This window comes from Falco rusticolus, chromosome 6 (genome assembly GCF_015220075.1).
Source record: "Falco rusticolus isolate bFalRus1 chromosome 6, bFalRus1.pri, whole genome shotgun sequence".
Lineage (NCBI taxonomy): Eukaryota > Metazoa > Chordata > Aves > Falconiformes > Falconidae > Falco > Falco rusticolus.
The window spans coordinates 56,266,979-56,288,653 of record NC_051192.1 but is presented as its reverse complement, the minus strand read 5'-3'; the positions used below and the strand labels follow the sequence as shown (position 1 = coordinate 56,288,653).

General features: G+C 41.2%; 1 protein-coding gene across 4 annotated transcripts in view; it reads right to left on the bottom strand.

Moving 5' to 3' along the window:
- Positions 1-16,026, bottom strand: part of LDAH (lipid droplet associated hydrolase) — a 124,513-nt gene extending 108,487 nt beyond the window's left edge. For 3 of the 4 annotated variants that reach the window (XM_037391255.1, XM_037391256.1, XM_037391258.1), the window contains exon 1: positions 15,852-16,026. In XM_037391255.1, the coding sequence (XP_037247152.1) occupies positions 15,852-15,885 (34 nt within the window). In that variant the 5' untranslated portion in view covers positions 15,886-16,026. Of the gene's footprint in view, positions 1-3,991; positions 4,173-15,851 lie in introns of all 4 variants that reach the window. The other variant, XM_037391257.1, reaches the window with a different exon arrangement.
- Positions 16,027-21,675: the final 5,649 nt, after the last annotated feature.

Sequence of the window (21,675 nt, the reverse complement as noted above, 5' to 3'; positions counted from 1 at the left end):
GAACACCAACATAGACAAGCATCTGCCAAAATAACCATTCTACCATTTGCAACAACAAGTGCAGTTACCAAATGCAGGACAGGAAGCCTGCCCTTGTTGGAATAGTATCACACACGAGCATCACTTAGAACAGAGATCAGTCCACAAAGCTGTCTATGTCAACTTCAAGGGCTATTTCAGCTCTACAGAGTATTTCTAATCTTTTAAGAACCACATTTCAGGCTTCTGAAGCAACAGCTATGGCTTAGACTTGAAAAACTTGTTGAATTATTACAGGAATGACTATGCATTCTTTATCCAATACATGACTAGGTATAATGGGAAAGGCTGTCCAATTTAACTGTATCCAATCTAATTACATTGTAATTCAATTCACACACCAGGAAAAAAACCCCAAAGATTAAGTCTAATAAATAACCTAAAATATCAGACTTTAGTGTCTCTACCTAGTATATACAATGAAAAAATTGTAATTAGAAAGTACACAAAAAAATCCCAAGATTATAGGCTAGCAATTCCCAAAAGGAACTCTCAAAGACTTCACACGCAGCCAGTGCGGGAAAACTTTTTGGTAGGCTTCATTTTGAAATTAACAGACAAAAGTACAGCCACCTTTAATGCTATTTCAGCTGATGATCCTTCTTGAGTTCAAAAGCCACTATTTCATATATAACTTATATAGCAGTAATCCATCAGCACATGGAATTAGGATAAATTCAAACAAAATGAGACTATGGTCAAAGAAGATACAACAACAAAAAACCCATTACAATGAAACTGGATATTGCTGCATACCACCATGACCTTTAAAACATCAAAAATATCTAGTTAAGGATAACATTAGGCCTTTCAAATGTTTTTGCTTAGTGAAAAAGGGCCATTCATTTTTGTGTACAAGTATCCAAATTCTATTTCCTAGTCAGTTTGTGACATTTTAGGTGTGTAAACTGACACCTACGATCTACAGACTTTGCAGGACCATGAGGTGGAAGGCATTACCTTCACTGTCACCAGAAAATTCTCAGTGTTACACAATTTGAAAGGAACTGATCCAAATGAAACTGTAGATAATGACACCTGACTACATTTTAAAAGTACACTTGTAGAAGCAACATTTCCTTACTTCCCCCAGTTTTAATCTGAAATTTTGAAAGGTTAAGTTAAACAACAGGCAATGCAGAAGAGATATGTTTTATTTTGAATTAACAAGTACCACCATGAAAAAAATGAGTAGAATACAAACAGAAAATGCTACTGAAGGGAAGGAAGAAGCGTTGCTTAATACTTTAAACTACAGCACAAGTCTCTGGATGAAACTTCCCTCTGTCCCCCCTTCCCCCCCCCAAATAAAAAAGTTCATTTAATGCCAAAGGAGACATCTTTACTACTTCATTATTCACCATGTTGTCATCTTTAACTTAGAGTGGCTGGAACATAAGTAATTGAGGCATATTTTGTTGAACAACAAAAATTAATTTTGTTCAACTATAATAAGGTATATTTTTAAATGCATTATTCCTGCTTTTATTGCTGCACTATTCAAAGTGGTTCCAGTTACATCAGCAACTAAACAGTAACCTTGTCATCCCTTTTCTGAGGTGTTTACAAGCCAAAAAGCAAAAGTTACAAGTCCTTATCCAAGAAAGTAGATTTTATACAAAATTTCTGATCATAAACTTTAAAATCAGTTGTAAAGTTTCATTTTGAATTGATTTCACTGGACATCTCCAAACGGAAATCCCACTGACAACTCTTCACTCTCAAACAGCATTTGCAACATAAGGTCATAAAGCAAGCAACAATAAAAAAGAAGCTCAGCAATATGTTTTGGACTGGAATGGCAGGCTTTTCAGGTTCACACAGACTCTTGCAGTAGCTTTGGTCCAGTTTTTAACTTCACTTCTAATTTCTAGTATGCACACTGCTGCAGTACCTAAAACAAGACCGCACACTAGAGAAAAGGTTTTCTGAAAAACTGCCCACCTGAGACAATCCCAAAAGGTTTCCTAGGATTAACTCTACATAATATCTGAGGGATTTTTCTTTATTTATTTTTAGGATTTTAATGTGTAACTTTATGCCCTTTAGTTACAGAAATCGAGTGAATAGAAAACCAGAGAGAAGACAGATAAATTCCTAGTATATTACTCGGACCTGTTTTAAGATTAAATCAGCAGTACCCAAAAATACCCTCTGGATCTCCTTTCCTCTTCAGAAATGAAGCTTTGAAGAACAGCATCTCCATTATAGGCATCTATCTTTGGCATGAATTGCCTGTTTCCCCTAGAAATCTCTTAAAACGACCTATCTATTTCAAAACACATTTAATGGACAGAGGTCTTTAGAGATTAGACTCCTTCCAGCTTAGGCAGCTGGCAGAGAGGGCACAGTTTGCACCGCAGCTTTAAGAAAGCTAAGAGGACATAACCACAAACCTGACTGGTGGGAGTTTCACAGTAGTCATCACAGAGGAAAATAATTGAGCGAAAGAAAGATGTAACTATGTAGGAAATGAGGACTAACTGCATCCCAATGCAATATTTTCTTTCTTCTCTCCAGCCCCTGCCCATAAACTCTCTAAACATACATGGAAAAACACTACAAGAAAAGACAGCTTCTGTCAACAGTACTTAATCTAGTAATGAAACTTCTGCTAGGATACATAAATCTGCTTTGACTTAAAGGGTAGGGCTTTAGCACTAGATTAACACACCCTTAATGTAGGTGTCTGCCCGAAAGCAAATTGCAAAATGCTAAGATCTGCATGACAGTATATGGACTGATCGGTGAAGAACCATGGGAACAGCCACTAGGTTTCTACCTCAGGATGAGACAAACCATCCCCCAGCTAGCAAAGCCTACAATGAGAACTTAGATGTACACTTGCACTTACAAACCGAAATGTGTATTTAGGTGTCTTACTACTGATCCGCACTCCACCTACCTGTCATTGTTTCAGATAAGAATATTTGGAAATTGTTAGCCACAAACAGCAGATTACTTCTGCCATATGACTAGATCTCTTCATATCCATCTTTGATTCAACTGACTCCAAAGTAAAATGCTGACAGTAAACCTGTCTCCTTTACACACATTGTGCTTAATTATTTACACAACTGTCCTGACAGCATATTAATGGCTCCATCCTACACTATTACTTGGGCTTGACATTTTATTTGAAAGATAACTTGGGAATAACAAAATCTGTGATCTGCATCCAAAACAGTGTTTAATGAAAGACAAACTCTGTCTAGCACCACATAATGTAACCAGAGTAAGTTGACTGATACCTAGCCTACAAAATACCCAGTCACAGGACAGGACAAACAGGTTGGTGTACCTGATCTGAAAAAATGATGCTGAAGCAAGAGATGCAATGGTAATCAAAGGAAAAAGGTAAGCTGCATGAAACAGTGAGAAAGGATCACTGAAGCAGATTTAACATATGATATTCCACAAAGCCGTAAGAAATACATCCCACGGTGCCCATGCAGGGTTACTGTGAGGTCACTCTCTGTCCTTTTTGGTATGTCACAGGAACTGAGGGGAAGCGCCTGAAAACCACAAAAAGGCAACCATCGTGAACCGTGTTCAAGATGAAGTGTGCAAGGCCAGTCAGCCTCATCTCAGTTCTCAGAAGTCTACACCACAGAAAATCCCCTGCGAAGTTGTACCCAAGCACATGAAAGCAACCTGGAGCACACCTTGCATGGATCTAGTGAGGGCACATCATGCTCGAATAACCTCACTGCCTTCTCCGATTAGATGAATGGCTCAGTGGATGAGGTGAGAACACTAACTGCTGTTTAGCTTCACTTCTCCAGCAAGGCTTTTTACAGCATCTCCCATAGTATTCTTATTCTTAAACTGGCGAGATGTGGACTAAGGGGACTATAAGGTGCTCTTAGGGGGGAAAAAAGGAAGATGTTTGGGTTTTTTCTTTTTCCATTCACACACAAAAACCAGAACACAAAAACCCCCGCTAACTTACCAGCAATGTCCTTCAAGGATCAGTATTGGGCCAGTACTGTTCAATGTCTTCATTAAAAACCTGGACAATGGGACAGTACGCACTCTCAGATGGTTCGTGCATAATACCAGTTTCAGAGGGGAGTAAGACATCAACTGAAACACTGGTGGGCTGGGCTGCTATCCAAATGGACCTTGACAAGCTGGAAAAACAGGAACCACATGAAATCCAAGGGCAAGTGAGAAGTCCTGCACCTAGAGTTCAGTAACCCAATGCAGCAACACATTGGTTACTGTGTTGTAACAACCTTGAGAACTTAAGGCTGGGGACTTGAAGGCTAGGAAGCTGGCCTTGCAAAAAAGACACTACTGGATAGCAAGTTGGAAATGAGTCAGTAGCATGCCCTTGCAACCATGAACGCCAAGTGTATACAAGCCTACGTTAGCAGGAGTAGCCAGCAAGTTTCGGGACACCATTATCTGCCTGTGCTTGGCACTGGAGAGACTCCATCTGGAGGGCACTGTCCGGTTTTGGACTCCTCAGCACAAGCAAGACATCAACATATTGAAGAGAATCCATTTGATTATATGAACACTGAATCACGTGATTTATGTCCAAAGGACTAGGACCAAGAGTCAACAGTTGCAACAAAGGAAATTCCAGTGACAAGTAAGTTTCCCCACACATACAAAGAGGATTATTAAGTAATGAAATAAGTTGCTCAGAGAGGCCATAGAATCTCCAACCTTGGTGATACTCAGTGCTTGAGTGGACAATGCATTCAGCAACCCCACCTGCTTTGTCCTGTTTGAGAAAGGGGCTGGACTACAGCTTAGGGATGACCTACAGAAGTTGGATGTATGCAAATTCATAAGACTAGAATAGATAAACTAGAAAGTGCCAAAAGGATTTGTTGATGCAATTGCAAGGCTGCTGCTTAATAAAGACTCATTAAACCAGGGGAGCTCTTGATGGCTAGGCCAGGGCAGGTGGGTGGAGACGGGGGGGGGGGGGGGGGGGGAAAGTACCTAAAACCACTGCCATTTTCAATCAAGAAAGGTAAGGAGGAGCTCCCAAGGCACTATAAGCTGATTTGTCTCAGCTGAGTCCTCAGGAAAAAAAAAAAAATAAAAAAAAAAATCACAGCAGCATATCTTCTTCTAATCAAATAAAGGAAAAGATGTTAATCCAGAACAGGAAACCAGCTTCCCAATGGCAAATTATGCTCAAGCAATGTGATTGCCTTCAATGATGAAACACCTGGCTACAAGATGGAAGGAAGAGACATAGATGCAATACACATTGCCTTTTTAAGACATCTGGCACTGTCTCCCATTGCATTCTCCTTTCCAGGCTAAGGAAACACAGGGTGAATAAACTGACCCACATAGTTTGAAAAGTAACTGAACAAGCTTAAGAGATAGTCAACTACTAGCTGTCATCTGAATGTCAAACAAGTCAAGTAATCTTGGGTCAGCACTGGAGCCTATAATGCTCAACATTTTCATCAGAAACTTGGATGAGACAAAAAATGCAAATAATGCTAAATTGTCTGGCATGGTGGATACAGCCAGAGCAGAGCTTCAATTCAGAGGGTTGTTTCCTTAAGAACCTTAAGGACTAGGCCAACAAATCCCTTATGATGCTCAGCAGCGGAGAGCACAGAAGTCTGCACCTGGAGCAGAAACCATGCTTCAGAAGCAGCTCAGAAGTAACTGGCTGAGTAACAGCCCTGCTGAAAAAGACAGGTTTATCACGATGGATGCCAAACCGAAAGACAACAACGCACTCTCCACACAGTAAGGCAAATACGCGTCAGACCGAAATAAATTCAAGAAGTGCTGCCAAAAGATTGAGGGAAGTTACTCTTCTATTCAGCAGTAGTGAGAACATACATACCTGCAATACTGGACCCAGTTTTGTTCACCCCACAAGGTCAAGAAGGACACAAGGAAACTTGGGAGGGTCAAGTAGATGACTACCCAGAGGGTGAGCAGCCTAGGGCACATGACCTCTAAGGAAAAGCTTCATGAACTGTGCTTTGCCAAGAAGAGGACAAGCTGTAATTAAATAGCACCTTGAGCTATTTGAAAGAGATCTGCAAAGACAGCACAACCAAACTTTTCTTTGCAACGGCAGATCGTAAAACAAGAGGCAAAAGCCACAAGTTGTGCCTGGACAGTCCTGACATTTAAAAAAAAAAAAAAAATTGCTAGGAAGGCAATGGAAGATTGCCAGGAAGGCAGTGGAACCTCTTTTGTTGAAGGGTTTTAAGACTCTGCTGGACAAAATAATTTTGGTCTGAACAGAAGGATGGACTAAATTTTCTCCAGTTTTCTATAAATCAACAGTTTACAATTGTTGTGGCCCTAAAACACTGGAAAAAGATAAAGCATGAGGTGCAACTAGGGTCTCGGACAATTTTTCTGGTACCTCACCAAATGCAGAGGGCTTCATAAATACAGTGGATGACAATGACCAAGTACATAGGTCAGAGAAAAAGAATCTAAAATAGGTCAGCCCCCAAAAAACATATGATACTGAAGGAGATTTATTCCATGGATTAGCTGTACCAGCTTAAAAAAATGGCTCACCAATCAGGTTAGCGTTAATGTGATTGAATTCAATACCAATACTCAAAATTGCAATATTCAATGCAAAAGAATAACTGGAAAAACAGAAAGCAAGATTCCTTTAGCTGCCTGCTATGCTAAGGTTCTAACAATTTTTGCAACATTATCCCCAGAAGATAATTATCCAGATCTGACATATGCTCTTTGATTTGTAGACTGGAACTAGCATGCTCATAGCTAAGAACAAGAAGCAGGAGGGACAGACTGACCAATCTGATAGAAAACCTGCAAAGATGAACAAGGGGAGGAAGAGGGGAACACAGGGTGCTTGGATCTCATCAAGGATTCCTCTGGACAAACTACAAACAAACAGAGCGTGCCAGATTTTCTACAGCAAACACAGGTCAAAGACTTCGCAAGCTTTTGTGCCATCAGTCACAAATCTTGACCAATTGTGTATAAGAAAAGCAGCAGCAGCCAGAAGTACATAAAACTGGAACATTTCTTCACTGTACTTTACAGTACAGGTCTCTGTCAAAGTCATATGATGGCAAAGACCTGCTATAGTCCCTTCCACACTAGTTCTGAATTAGTAAATAAAAACTGTTAGGTTTTTAAAAATGAGCAAAGCTAAAAAGTTAACACTATGGACACAAACAAAGCAATCTATTCATATGAAATAACACAATAAAATCCAAACATGTATACCTAAGGCAGTTCAGAGCAGCAAAATGTTTTTGTCTAAAACAACTGAAGTAACTAGGAGGCCTTATTTTCGCCTAATGACTTAGCAACCTGATACTTTCAATTTGTTTTGCTCCTCTGTCATTCCCCCCATGCCCCTCCCTCAAGCAGTAAGAGAGCTTAAAGAATTTCACCAACGACTGTGCAAAAATATCTGTGAAATGTGTGGAAATGGGGTACAGCTTACTCATGCTTAGAGCTGCAATGATAAAAACCTAAAATGCAGAATGGAAACTTGAATCAGTTTTCCTTTCCAAACCTTTTACAGACACCACACAGGGGACTGTGTATAGACCCAAGTAGGAAGAAATCTAGTTTTAAGAACTGGATATACAGCATCATCACAAAATTTGGATTTTGTTACTACTTGTTACCTTGTAGCAATCACCAGGAAAGCACATACTGTCCTGGTGGAAGGAAAGCAGGGAAAATAACTTCTGGGTATCAATTTTGTACTGGACAAGTGGTCCCTTATCAGTGCCAAGCATTATAAAACCATCTACTGAGACAGCTTTTCAGCAAAGCAGCATAGGACTCAAATAATAAAAAAAAAAGTGTTATCTTGGAAAGGTCCAGATTTTGTGGATTCAAAACAGGAACAGATGTTCCAACAAGGTGTTTTGCTGTGGTATGACAACATTAAAGAGTTTTGGGGGTAAGGAATCAAGAAATCCGAAAACGCTTTCGGATCCCACAATGATACATGTCTGTATTGGTCTGGTACAAAATTATTCAACAGAGAGAGTCGCCAAAACCCTAAGGAAATGGATTAGGAAGGCCCACCATAACTTTTAACCAATCTCTACATCTCTCGGAGTTTTGGCTTTAAAAATTTCAGCATGTACTAATGACTAAAAAAATAAATATGGAGCTCTACTTAATTACCATAATAAAACTACTGCAGCACTCTCTTGGTCTTTATTTCCAGACTACTGTCAAGAGGATGAAACAGCAAATGAAAGACTTCCAAGGGAACTGGTCACAATGGCAACCTCTATGAAAGCAGTCCCAAGCTTGAAAGCACCAGCTGTCGGTCTGCTGCACTCAACATAGTCAGCAAGAAGATCCAACGTTTCATTGCAGTTCTGGCAACAAGACACTAAGTTTTATGTCTGGTCAATTTTTTTTTCTTTGGCAATCACAGACTCAGTTTTTGTTTGTGCTGATGCTCTTTTAGCAAAGCTCAAACACCCAGTTATGCTTGCCCAGTGCTCAAATAGCAGAGTCCATGTCCCTTGTTACTAGGTAGATCAAAAGGTCCTCCATTTGTCATTGCGACTTTAACACTCGGTTAAAAACATGTAGCCCTGGAGTCAGAGCAAGCATAACCAAATCCCAAGAAGCTACCCCAGTATGGCTGAGGGTTCCCCAAGGCTTCATGTAACACCAGCAAGTATAAATATACTCAAAAGAAAAAAAACCATGACATTCTAAAAGTGGAATATGTTTTATCAAACACGTTTCAGCATACAGTGGATGAGGTCCTACATATCATGTCCTATCAATCTATTTAATCACATCCAGATGGTAATTTTCACTTTTTCAAAAGAGCTAAAGCATCACAAACTGTTGGTGAACTGTTCAGAGCTACCAACATGAAAATGAGACCAAAAGAGTGCAAGTTGGTTTTGTTTTGATTTTTCTTGAAGTAACTTCGTAAGTATTATCAAGGTCGGGAATCCCACAAATTACAAGAAAGCGGTAGCCATACTCCTAGCAACTCCCACATTTTCCAGTTAATATGCAAGCCTGAGATAAAGCTAATAATGTTGATGACCTGAAAAGAAACAAATAAGAAATCTGTTGCTTAAAGAAACAAGCACACTGAAGGAAGTAATGATGGCTTCATTTGCATGAAAACAAATAGCATGGTTTAATTTGGTGTAATATGGTGTATTTTCTAGAACAGAAAATGGAATTTTGGGAAACAGGTTATTCCCAATGGAAGAAAAATTTGTTCATTTGCACACACTTTCAAGCAATACTGGACAAATGAATTGGCTTTGAAAGACAGCTTTCCCTCCAAATATTGAAGTATTGGACCCAGAGGAAAATCTTGGGAAGTTTAAAACTGAAATCTCACAGATGGATAAACAGAAGGTGGTGGGCATAAATAACAGGTGCGTATAATAAACATACTTTAAATACATATTCTGAGATTAGACTGAAAAGTTAGCAAAACCTCAGTCAAGTAACGACAGAATATCTATGTTAGAGAATACAGAAAGCTGTGGCTGAAATACAATGAAATACAATGGTAAAGAAGGTTTCCGGGGAGAAAACGATGCCAGGTGTCTTCTGACCAGCAAATTTCACAGAAAAAACAGACTCATGTCAAAAGGATCTTGTAAATAAACTTTCTTACCTGCCTGCAGGAAAACCAAGCAAAAAGCAAGAATTCTACACTAGAAAATCAAAGGAAAATAAATCCCCATTTGGAATGGATAGCATGAGAAAATTGTCACAAATACAGTATAATCTACAAAGTATGCAATTTCTTTAATTGTTATTTCAGTGTGGATGATGCTGAACACCAGTATTTTGGGAGCCACTGGGCAAAACTGAGATGTTAACACCATGATCACAGACTGGGTTAAAACCAAAGTTAGAGGTGGGAATGTTATACTTCATGAACAAGAACCCATCACACTTTTTTGGATACAGAGGAAAGAAAGATTAGCGGCCTTCAAACTTAAGCATGTGTTGCAGCACAATCAAACTAGTAGACTGCAACAAGGCTTTACTGTTGGTCAGATTCTACTGTCTGTGCTGTATCTCCTTCCTCCAGAGGTCAGACAACACTATTCCTCCTCTGTCTGACCCCCTCTCCCACAATCCTTGGGCTATTTAACCACTTAGTGGGAATAAGCTACAGCTGCACATCATCCATGTCAACCCACTGCCTCTGAGGCAAGGCCACAGCTGCATGCCATCAATGCCAATCAACTCACTGCCTTCATTCCCCTACAAGCATGTATCACCACCCAGAACAGAACATCTTAAAAATTGAACAGGTATGTGAATTGCATGGGCAAAGAGACGACAATGACCTTTAACAGGATACTGCTTCAATAGGAGAAATAGCAGAATACACTGCAAAAAAAGTGAAAGAACAGATAATCAAGGACACATGCACAAGAAGAAACTAAAAATGGTATTGAGGGAGAGAAAACATGCAGATGCAAATAGGTTTACTTATGATCTAAGGGTTTGGAAAAAATGCTTGCTCATGAAACACAGATGATGTTTCTTTGCCCTTTGATTCCTGCTATCTTTAGGGAAAACAAGAACTTTGCACCTTTCCAAAGGAAAAAAAGTCAAAGAACTATTTGGCTCTGAAACCATATGTTCTATACTCTTATTTTTTCTCCTACATCACAAAACTACAAGCCTCGCATTTCCATTGGGCAACCATTTAAGTCATACAGGTAATCTGTACAGCATTCCATGAAACACAAAAATGCAAGAATTTGAAGTAGCAGTAACCTACATATGCATTTAAACCACAGCACATGAAAGTTAAGCATTTCAAGAAACTTCAATCTTTCAGCAGCAGTAATAACAAGCAAAAGCAGTAAAAAGCAATTGATATTTCATCTTATGTTAAATAACTCTTTTTCTACTCCTATGAGAATAAGATGGTGCTCTCAATGGAAAGCAATATTCTTTCTTTATTCTTGTTAAGTAAGGCAAAGCTCAAAGAGCATAATGAATACCAGCAAGAAACAGATATCAAAGCAAAAATACCCCACGAACATACACCAATCCAATTAGCATCATGCTGTCCTTGATCAGGCTTCCTCCATCCTTCGCTGTGCTGTTCAAAATGAATCTCCCTACGTAACTACCCCTCTTGATATGTTTATTCCACATTTCCACATTAGTTGTTCTCCCTTAGCATAACATACACACTGAATTCAAAACTTTTTCTTTCCATCCCGTTTTATTATTTCAATTTGCATGTGTTCGTACATCAACTGTTAATCTCACTTTCAACTTAGCTCTCTAGCTACTGCTGGTTTTCTTGCTTTATAACAAGGACATAAAAGAATTAGTCAAAATTCTGTCTACTTACAGTAGACCAACTTACTAGTCATAACATCCTCTAGTAATCTTTCAACCAGTGTTTGAGGTTTGTGTCTGAGGTAGCATCACAGAATAGTGAGGATTGGAAGGGACCTCTGGAGAACACCTAGTCTAACCCTCTGCTAAAACAGGTTCACCTACAGTAGCTTGTGCAGTCACACCCAGGCAGGTTTTGAGTACCTCCAGAGGAGACTCCACAGCCTCTCTGGGCAGCCTGTCCCAGAGCTCTGTCACCCTCAAGGGAAAGAAGTTCTTCCTCACATTCAGGTGGAGCTGCCTGTGCTGCAGTCTGTGCCCGTTGCCCCTTGTCCTGTCACTGGGCACCACTGAAAAGAGCCTGACCCCGTCCTCTCGGCACTCACCCTTAAGATATTGGTAGACATTGATAAGGTCTCCTCTCAGTCTTCTCCAGGCTAAAGAGGCTGAGCTCGCTCAGCCCTTCCTCATCAGGGACATACTCCAGACCCCTCATCATCTTTTTAGCCCTCCACTGGACCCTCTCCAGTAGTTCCCTATCTCCCTTGAACTGGGAGCCCAGCACTGGACACAGCACTCCAGATGCAGCCTCAGCATGGCAGAACAGAGGGGGAGGATCCCCTCCCTGGACCTTCTGGCCATGCTCCTCCTCATGCCCCCCAGGACCCCATGGGCTTGCTGGCCCCCAGGGCACACCGCTGGCTCATGGGCAACTTGCTGTGCACAAGGGCTCCCAGGTTCTTCTCCGCAGAGCTGCCTCCCAGCAGGTCAGCCCCAGCCTGTGCTGGTGCGTGGGGCTGTTCTTCCCCAGCTGCAGGACCCTGCACTTGCCTTTGTTGAACTTCATTAGGTTCCTCTCCACTCAGTTCTCTACCACATCCTCCTTATATTTACTGCAGGTTTTACTATATTCTGATATTCATTTACTAATGTACACAGGCTAGGAAGGCAGTGTAAGCAGGGACATGAAAACATATACACTGTATGCAGCTCAGTGCGAAGGACAAGTGAAATCGAACAGAAGAATCAATGAACAGGAGATGTATACAGGAGACTACACAGAACGATACCAGAGAGTATTAGATCCCTTTCTGAGTCACTACAGTAACAGAATTGTCTGTACTATTAATATGAGGTCTGGAGTACAAGTCTTTCCCAGTAAGAAGCAATGGTGGTATTCATCATTCTACTGATCAGGTGGATGGGACAGAGGGTTCAACAGGCACGCTGGACAAGGCAGTGCAGCAGCCAAAATGTTTCTCCCAGAACCAGTGCTGCAGGAAGGCCTGCACACGCCAGTGCTCTAACATACAGGCTACAGGTCTAGTAGCAAAAGGATCCAAGTCAATTCATCACGTTGGCAACACTGATAGCTTCTTCCTCAAAACAAGAGTAATCTGTGAGGCATCACTATTTTGCACAGGGATCCAGCTCCTCCCATCAAAATAATGCTGCCAAACCCTGACAACACATGACTACATACAAATACATAGATAAACAAAGCCTGTCTTCATCACTGGTGCAAAAAATAATTCAGTTATCATCTGATACTTATTTTCATTTAGTGCAATAATTTTTTGAGAAGTAAAATTTGGGGAGTTGGATTTCCACAAAAAGTTTGTATCATTAAAGGTGTTTTTTTATTTAAAAATAATAATAATAATAATAATAATAATAATTTGAGTAAAGGATCTGTCTAAACAAAGGACAACAGGAACAGGACCTCAACAGAAGCAGGAGGTGAGACAGAAAAAGGAAAAAAACCAGAAAAACAGCATGGTTACTGGCAGCAGCAGGAAGAAGCAAGGACACTGAGGAAAGAAATGAGGATGCAGATGAAAGAAATCCTGCCAAACCTGGAGTTGTAGCATCTCTGGTTAGACATTGTTCTGGCATCAGGATTATCTAACATATGATAACAAGGCACTTGCCACACAATGCGCAGCTGCATTAGGTGGCTGTGCAATCCTAGCCAGGTAAATAAGTAGTGTTCTTGTTCATTTCACTAGTCAACTATGTACTCAGGCTGGTATTTCGGTATGAAAACGTGAATCTGTTTCTAGCTCAAGATTCTGTTAAGCTCAGACCTTTCATGTTATACATTTGTTTCCTATTATGAATATTCTTTTATCAGAATTACTTCCCCTGGTGTAAGCTGTTTACAAACTTTACTGGACATCTAAATGTTATCACTCAAAGTGCATGCTGGAATCAAATTTAGTCAAATATTTCACTGAAAAATCACAGTATTACACAGTGGTTTGTCAAGAGCAGAAAAAACATAGTTATATTGGTATTAAGAGCATGCTCAATTTAAATAAGCAAAACCTACTTCATATCCTGCATGCACACTGCCTGTACAATGCATGCACACCACCACTAAAGCTTAAACCTTGAAATTCTACTCCTAATACTTGGTAAATAGAACCAAGATATCATCCAAAGTGGGGGCCACCCCTCCTCCCAGACAAGGTGCCCTCATTATAATAAATCATGATAATGGCAACTATGTAATTTCAAAAAAATCAAAGCTATCAATAAAAAAACCCACAAAAACCTATAAGAGCAGTGCTATTAGGAAGCTTTAGAGTAAATCCTGTCAAATTTACTGTTCTTTGGCTCATCAGTCATATTAGAAATTTTGTTTTACCCTTACCCATACACAATTTATTGTAATTGCCTTTGTGAATCACATGAACCAGATAAACAGCATCAGTGACTCTACTAATTTAAAAATAGGAAATACCAAACAGAAGTAGCAGAAAGTGTGTTTAAAACCATCACAGGTGCCTCCTGAGTTAATGGGTAATTGACCCACAGAACTGCCTAAGGCTGGATATTGTGAACACTAGATCTCCACGTGGCTTAAAGGCAAGGATAAGTTGATGGAAAAGACTGAAACTTGAAGTCTTCAGTACACCTGTTCCAGAAAGTTCTTGGGCTGCACTTTGTTGCAGGCTGAGTGGATACTTACACAGTGGGTCTAGATAAAGAAGAATCCTATGTCCTTGCCTCTTTCAAGAGCATCTGCTTAGGGTACTTTCAAAGATTCTTGAAAAAAATCACTGTCTTCAATTGCTTTTATACAATCTTTGTAGCAATCCCATGATGGTGAATACTAAATGTCGCTCACCCAATTCTGTAAATGCGTGACCACTTCCCTCACTGACATCATAAGCAAGCGCCACAAGAAAACAGGGAACAGCAATAATCCTAATTAATAATTGAAGGCTTCTGTTCTCAGAGACATACAAAACAAATTCATATCCAGATTCTGCAACAGGTCCATGCGGATGGACTCTCAGACCTTAACTGGATATCATAAAGTCCCAGAGGGCCAGGAGTATCCTGCAGCTTAAATGAAATAAGGGCCTGCATCATTCAAGCCATTCAAGTCTTCTGATGAGAAGGTTTTAATATTATACTTCAGTTGCAAGAAAAGAAGCCATTTAATTATTTTTACAAATGCAACAAAAAAGTTACCAGTAAGAAAGCGCTTGACAACTGCCATGCCTCAACACTGCTTCATCATTACTTCGATTTCTTTAACCATACATTCCCACACCGGCACTTACACCGCTTCCCGAGCCTGCCACTCATCTCCTGCCTGGTGCACGCATTTCTGCTCTTTTGCAGCAGCTACCTTCAAGCCTGTATTCACTAACAACGATGATGCTCTGGGACCAGTACCAACAGCAAACCTGATAGAGGGTTCCTGAAGAAGGGTGTGTATGCCTGCTGGACTCCGCTTTCACAAACCAGTTAGGGTCTTCTATTAAAAGGCACAGACTTCCTGCCACCTATAAATCTCAACCCACTTTTAACTTCGAAGACTTTACAATCTTATTTTCCTCATTTATAGGCCCTTCAAGCCACAGACTTTTTCTTCCCACCCATTTTATAACTCGCCGCTTCAATAATGAGCGTCGGTCAGCTCCAAGAGATGCTCCACAGGAACAAGCACTGACATACAAAAAACGTTACAAGTAGCATCACTGCAGTTACCGCCTGGAAAAGGCGGCACTGCTTAGGACTTGCTTCCTCAAGTCTCCTCCCAATCCAAGGGAAAACAAGTCAAGGCAGCACGTACAAAGCACTGCTTGCCGCACGGGATGTGCTACCCCATCCTTAGCCTCACCCCTAGAAATCACCCACACTGTGTAGGGGCGCACAGCTCCATAAACCCGCCGCCGCGGCGCATGGCCGCCCCGGGCGTTAGGCAGCCGCCGCGGCCAGGCCCCGGGCGCACGGCCGCTCGCCTTGCCGCTGCCGGACCGACACCGCCCGCCGGGCAGGGCCAGGCAGGGCAGGGAGGGCAGGGGAAGGGAGGGCCCGCCCGGCTGCCGCGAAGGGCCCGGCCGGCCCCGCCACCCCAGCCCCCCGCCCGCCCTTGGCGAGGGCGCAGCGCCCCCCCCCCTCCCCGCGCTGCCCCCGCCCCACACGGCGCCCCGAGGCGGCGGGGAGCGGAGAGACCGCGGCGCCGCTGCGGCACGTACACGTACCTTCCCCCCTCGCAGGCTCCCCAACACCCAGCATCGCGGCGGCGGCGGCGAGGCAGCGCCCAGCGCCAGCGACGTCTGCCGAAACCGGGCGGAAGCAGCCGGCGAGGCCGCGCAGCGCGGCCGCGGGAGGCGGAGGCGGCGGCGGCGGCTGGGCCGGGCCGCTCCTTCCGCTTGGGCCGCGCGGGGTGGGCTGAGGGCAGCCCCGCCCCGCCCCGCCCCGCCCCGCGAGGCCGGCGGCCGTGCGAGCCCCCTGAGGGAAGGGGCGGCAGGTCCGCGGCAGCCACCCTGGGCCTCGCTGCCCTGCCTGGCGGCGGGGCCCCTGGGGCGACAGGGCGGCCCTTCCCGCCGGAGCTGTGGCCAGTGGCTAGTGGGGCCGCCGCAGCCCCAGCCCCAGGCGAGGCGCCGAGCGAGCGCCGTCGCCAGTCGCCCGTTAGGGAGAGGCGAGAGTAGCAGAGTGCCCCCGAGACGCACGGCTTAGGGGTCTCCTGCAGGTTCTGTTAGTCACGCTTGGCCAAACCTCACAGTTTCTTTGGGAATTCTGGCAAAGGAAAAAAAAATAGCCTTGAAAGAGCAAAACAAGCCAGGGTGCTTAAAAAAGGCAGAGGAAGTGTTGGCAAAAGCACAGACTCGCCTACAACGTGTTTGAAGTTGCATCTAAATGAGGAAACTGGACCTGGGCACCTGGACACCAGGCATAACTGGAGCGGTAAAGCAGGCACCCCAAAGAAGTATTTTTCACATCAAATTCCAAAAGACATAAAATACAGCAGTAAATCCTTTCTGGACCCACCAGGATCCTGCCATGGGGTCTGTATGCCTGCTAAATAAGGTGTGAAAGTAGCTCAGGGAAGGTGAGGCTGTAACGAAAAAACTAAACCTCCTGCTTGTGGAAGAGGACCTTAGGGAGGTTTCCCTGCTGAAATGCTGCTTTTTGAAGAAAAGCACTGGAGGAGCTGTTCCCATTTGCAGTCGTGGTAGAAGGTATAAGGAAAACAAATCTAATAGGAAATTGGCAAGATCAGACGGTGTTTATCCAGCAGTTGCAGAGGGATTTGGGGATGAAACAGACGGACTGCTGAGCATGCTGTGTAATCATGTGCTACAGATGGTGTTGGATGCTGGCGAGTGCTGCGTGTAGCCGAAACCTGAACTGCTCCAAGAGGAGCCCCTCAGGTTGATGCCTGTGTTGATCAAATCAGTGTGAATAATAACAGACACAAAAGCAAGTGGAATAGGAATAGATACAATGCACTGTAGAATCATCAGCATAATTTTTTTATGGATGGACATCGTGCCTCGGAAATCTGTGGGAATCTTTGGAGAAGCCAAGTGACCACACTTGACCAAGGCAAGCCTGGGTAATGAACTTGGATTTCCGAGAGGCATTTGAGCAAAAGCTTTTGTCTAAGGTGCTTAGAAGGAGTGTTCTAAGGCGGTCATGAGACAAAGGTTACAACCTTCAAGTGGATGGCAACCTGGTGAAAAGATAGGAAACAAAAAGGTAGGAATCAATTACCATATTTTTAAATGGATTGTCATAACAGGTAGGGCTGTACAGGAATTTGTATGAAGATCAGTAGTGTTCAACATAGTCATAAATAGTCTGGGAAAGGGGGCAGATAGTGGAGTAGTAAAATCTGTTGTTTCAGGTTAGTAAAAATAATTATCAGGTTGCAGAAGGACTTTTGAATTCCCACTGAGAGCAGTAAAATGATAGACACATGTTGACGCATGAGATAAAACTGAGTGTTCAGATGGAATGAAAGGCTCTTAACAAATGATTGATGTTCATGAGCAAGACTTTGGAGTGACAACAGATGCTGTATGAAATCTCAGTACTTTGTGCTTCCAGAGGTCAAAATCAATTAAGATCTAGTAACCATTTGGAAATGGATGCCATGTTTCTCACTCTGTGTGATGGTCATGTGCTGGCTGCTTGGATGGGATCTGCAGATCTAGCAGTTTCCTCTCAGAAAGGGTAAATACTACAAAAGTTACTGAAAGGTGTGACAAAGTTATTCATAAGTCCGTGATTCTTCTACATAGAGAGCACTAAATATGATGGAAGTTGGAAGACAGGCTGATGGGAGAAGGAGGTTGGGGAAATAATGCCCAAAGCCTGTACAATGGTTTGCAAGACCAAGTTGAATGGACTTTTGAGTTGAGTGATTCCTCATCGTAATTTCTAATGCAAAACCTGCAGAAAGCAAATTTGGCTAACAGGCAGCAGTTTCAAAACAAAAACTATTTTAATGCAGTCTTAAACTTCATTAAAAATGTCACGGATTCCTAGAAGTTTACAGGGATTTACAAAAAGATAAGGCAGATTTATGGATGGGAAATCCATCAGTGGCTGAAACATGAAGATGCTGCTTAAAGGCTCAGAAAGCCCTGAGAGACACCAGTCTTCCGTAGGTTGTACCAGGGGAGGAGCCCAATGTGCTTGCCCTTTCCTTGGCACCTACTGTTGGATGCTGTCAAAGACAGAATGGACTGTTAGCATGATGTGATACAGGTTTCATGTTCCTATTTGCAGCTAACATTGCTTTTTTCTGCGATTGTCAAGTCCTGCAGGTAATTTATTATTCCACAACTCAGTTTATTGGATTTGTGTTTAAAATATCACAGGGCCATCAAGGTGCTAGAGGCACTGTTGATCAGAGTACACAGTTTTATTAAACTGTTTATAAAATCTGATTGTCAGCAGCAGGTAAGCTCATGGGTGAATATTAAAATAGCAACTATGTGTATTACATTTGATATGAACTGGAGTTGGCAAGTTCCTGTAGTGAAGTAACAAAAAATACTTTCTCTCCCTTTGTAGAAGAGTGAGGCAGTTTGCCCTGGTCTGTTCTGAATGGAAATTCGAAGGAATCAGTATTCCTCAGCTCTGTCCTGGATTTTACATATTAATTTCTGTTCTTGAAAAAATAATTTCAATGTTTTGACATTCAGGTTCCTCATTAAAGTTATGTTAATAACAACAGCCTAAATTGTAATTGTTAGGTGCAAATTCCAAGGTTGCTGGCATTGCTTCCTTCCCTGCAAGAGGATCAACTTTAGGCTTTTGCTCAACTATTTGTGATCTGATTGCTTGTCATGAGGGCAGATGACAGAAAGTGGGAGGAGGGGATTGATGAGGGCAGTATGGTCATGCCAATATTCTGTTTATCAGTGGCTGTGTTGTAATTTAGCTGGGGTTATTTTCTTAAATTTATTCTAATTCTTAAATTTATTCTAATAGTTGAGAAAATTGGTAGGTTTTGTCCTCACAGAAGTATAAATCATAGTTTTATATGTGGTTTGTTTATGGTTTTTTAGAGGGAAAATTCTCAGTGACTTTTAATTTCTTGAGTGAGATAATAGAATTGCTAATTAGCATGAATTTCATAATGGTTTCCCTTGCGAAGGGAGTGCATGAACAACTCGACATGAACTGCAGAGAGGTGGCTTAAAACATCTCACATGCGCTTTGTTTAAACAGGGTTCTGTAATGCATTTGCATTGCTCAAGACATTGCTCATATGCACCAATATTTTAGTAGTAATAATAATAATAGTTTAGTATAAGATAGCTATTTGTTGATTTGTTTTCTGTCTTGATATTTGTAATGGCTTTTTTTGGTAGGTGTGCTTTGTGAATTAGCAACTAACTTTATGGATTACAGACCTGTAGTTAATCTGGGTGTTTTAATGTAGTAAACAAATAATGAAAATAGAGGTTAATCAAACCAGTGTTTACACTAATATAGTGGCAGAATGTAAGTCAATAAAACAGATGAAGCGGGTGTTTTGAGGGCAACATGTTTTGTTTAATAGCTCATCATCTGAGCTCATCACTTGTGCATACACTATGTGCTCCACTGTAATATTAGGCAGTCATTCCTTTCATCTCCATAACTGCTTTTTAGATACGTGTTTTCATCACTTATGTCCTCACATCAGGGGGGAAAATCTCCATGACCCCTTAAAATCATCAGTAATCCAATTTCTGAATGTATTTTTTTAAGCTAAATTTCTATGTATGATGTAGATTTTGAATCTTGGCAGTGTTCAAAGATTTCTTCAAAGATTCATTATCATTCAATCTGGAGAATGTATTTTCAGAACATCACAAATTGTTCCCAATTCTGTTTGTGTAATTTATAAGTTTAGTAGTAAGGTGGGACAGTGTTTATGAATACATACATATGTATCAATGACACACCTAATGACATTAATTTCAGTAGGTTATCTGTAAATATGAAAACCAGTCATCTTTAATAGTCACTGAATTATATAAATGCCTTTACCCCCAGCTTTTTGTTTCTTTTGTTCTCTGGTGCTTTGAACACAACGGAAAGGTGTTTCTAGTTTGCGTGGCTTCTCTTTGATGGACTCATAGAAATAAATGTAATAAATTAAAGTTGATAGAGGGAAAGATGATGTGGCAAGTGTAGCCTACAGTCCAGAGGAAAAAAAAAAGTTCAGTGATTCTTTTACAGTTAAAACATTAGTCTTCACATTGATAAAGCATAGTATTTTTGGAGACAGTTTACTAAAGGTAGTTACAATAACGATAAATAGGATCTGTCAGAGGACACTGGTAAAATTCTGTTTGAAGAAGTACATATGTCTGCAGTGTCACTAATACTTTAAAGTAGTTTTTTAATCAACGGGAGAGAAAAAGGGGTTCTTTATATCTTTATGTCCAGCTTCCATGAGAATTTTGGTTGTTTGTTGTTTGGGTTTTTTTGAAATTATGTTTCCTATTCTGTGAACATACACTGTACTAGCTAAATGGAGACATTTGACCACACTGGGAAGGCAGACAATAGATTGCAGCATTTGGATCCTGAACAGATTTTCAGTATAACTATTCACTCCCTCAGAATTAAATATCTTAGCTCTCTATGTAACCAAGATCTTAAAATTAAGAGTTTAAGAATATACATGGCTTATATAAATATTTAGATTGCTCATGGAAGTAGTTTTCACAGTGAACAGCTCAGCTGTTGTGTGTGTGCATACTCATTTTGTCTGAAGAGAATTTTTCAGAAGTATGTAAAATAAATTCTTTGTATTTTTCATATTATGGTGTTTTTTTTTAATTACAGAGCAGTTGGAAATACATAGTGATATCCTAGAGACAGTGAAATGTTTCAAAAAGTAGTTGCATTGTCAGTTCCCAAAACAACTGAAAAAGAGATTGTTAATTAATAAATTTCTTCCAAGGACTAAGGTGGCTGTACAGGTAGTTGTGTAAGAAAGGGAAACTTCAAGTAGGAAAAGGTTATTTTTCCACATCTCTATGGGAAAAAATGGACTTGACATAGTGTTGATTGGCTCATTGTACCCTTGTGTGTGGGCACATGCAGACTTTGTGGTATGCATTTGAGTATGTTCATGTCGTGAATGGCAGAAATAATATTTTAGTATTTATTCCTGTATTATAAGACTAAAACCGCTAACATAAGCATTTGAAAATGGAAGTTAATTGTAGGTTTTATATTTTTTATATATCATGTATATAGTATTGCTCTCATGTGATTCTTTTTCTAGGTGTATAAAGTTGGAGTACAGCAAACACAAAATGTTGAGTATGTGAATGGTTTCACATAAAGCAATGGTCCCAGAGCTGCTGTGCATGCATAGACTTTGCTTATACAAACAGCCTCGTTGAAAACATTGAGCTTAAAGCAGCTCACATGCATAAAAATTTTGGTAGATCAGGGTGGAACACAGTAAGTACATTTAAGGGCCAGTTTAACTCAGGGATGGGAAAAATAAAGAGAATTTGTCATGAAAGCTTGGGGTAGTGTGTTATAAGGGCAGATCTTCTTGAG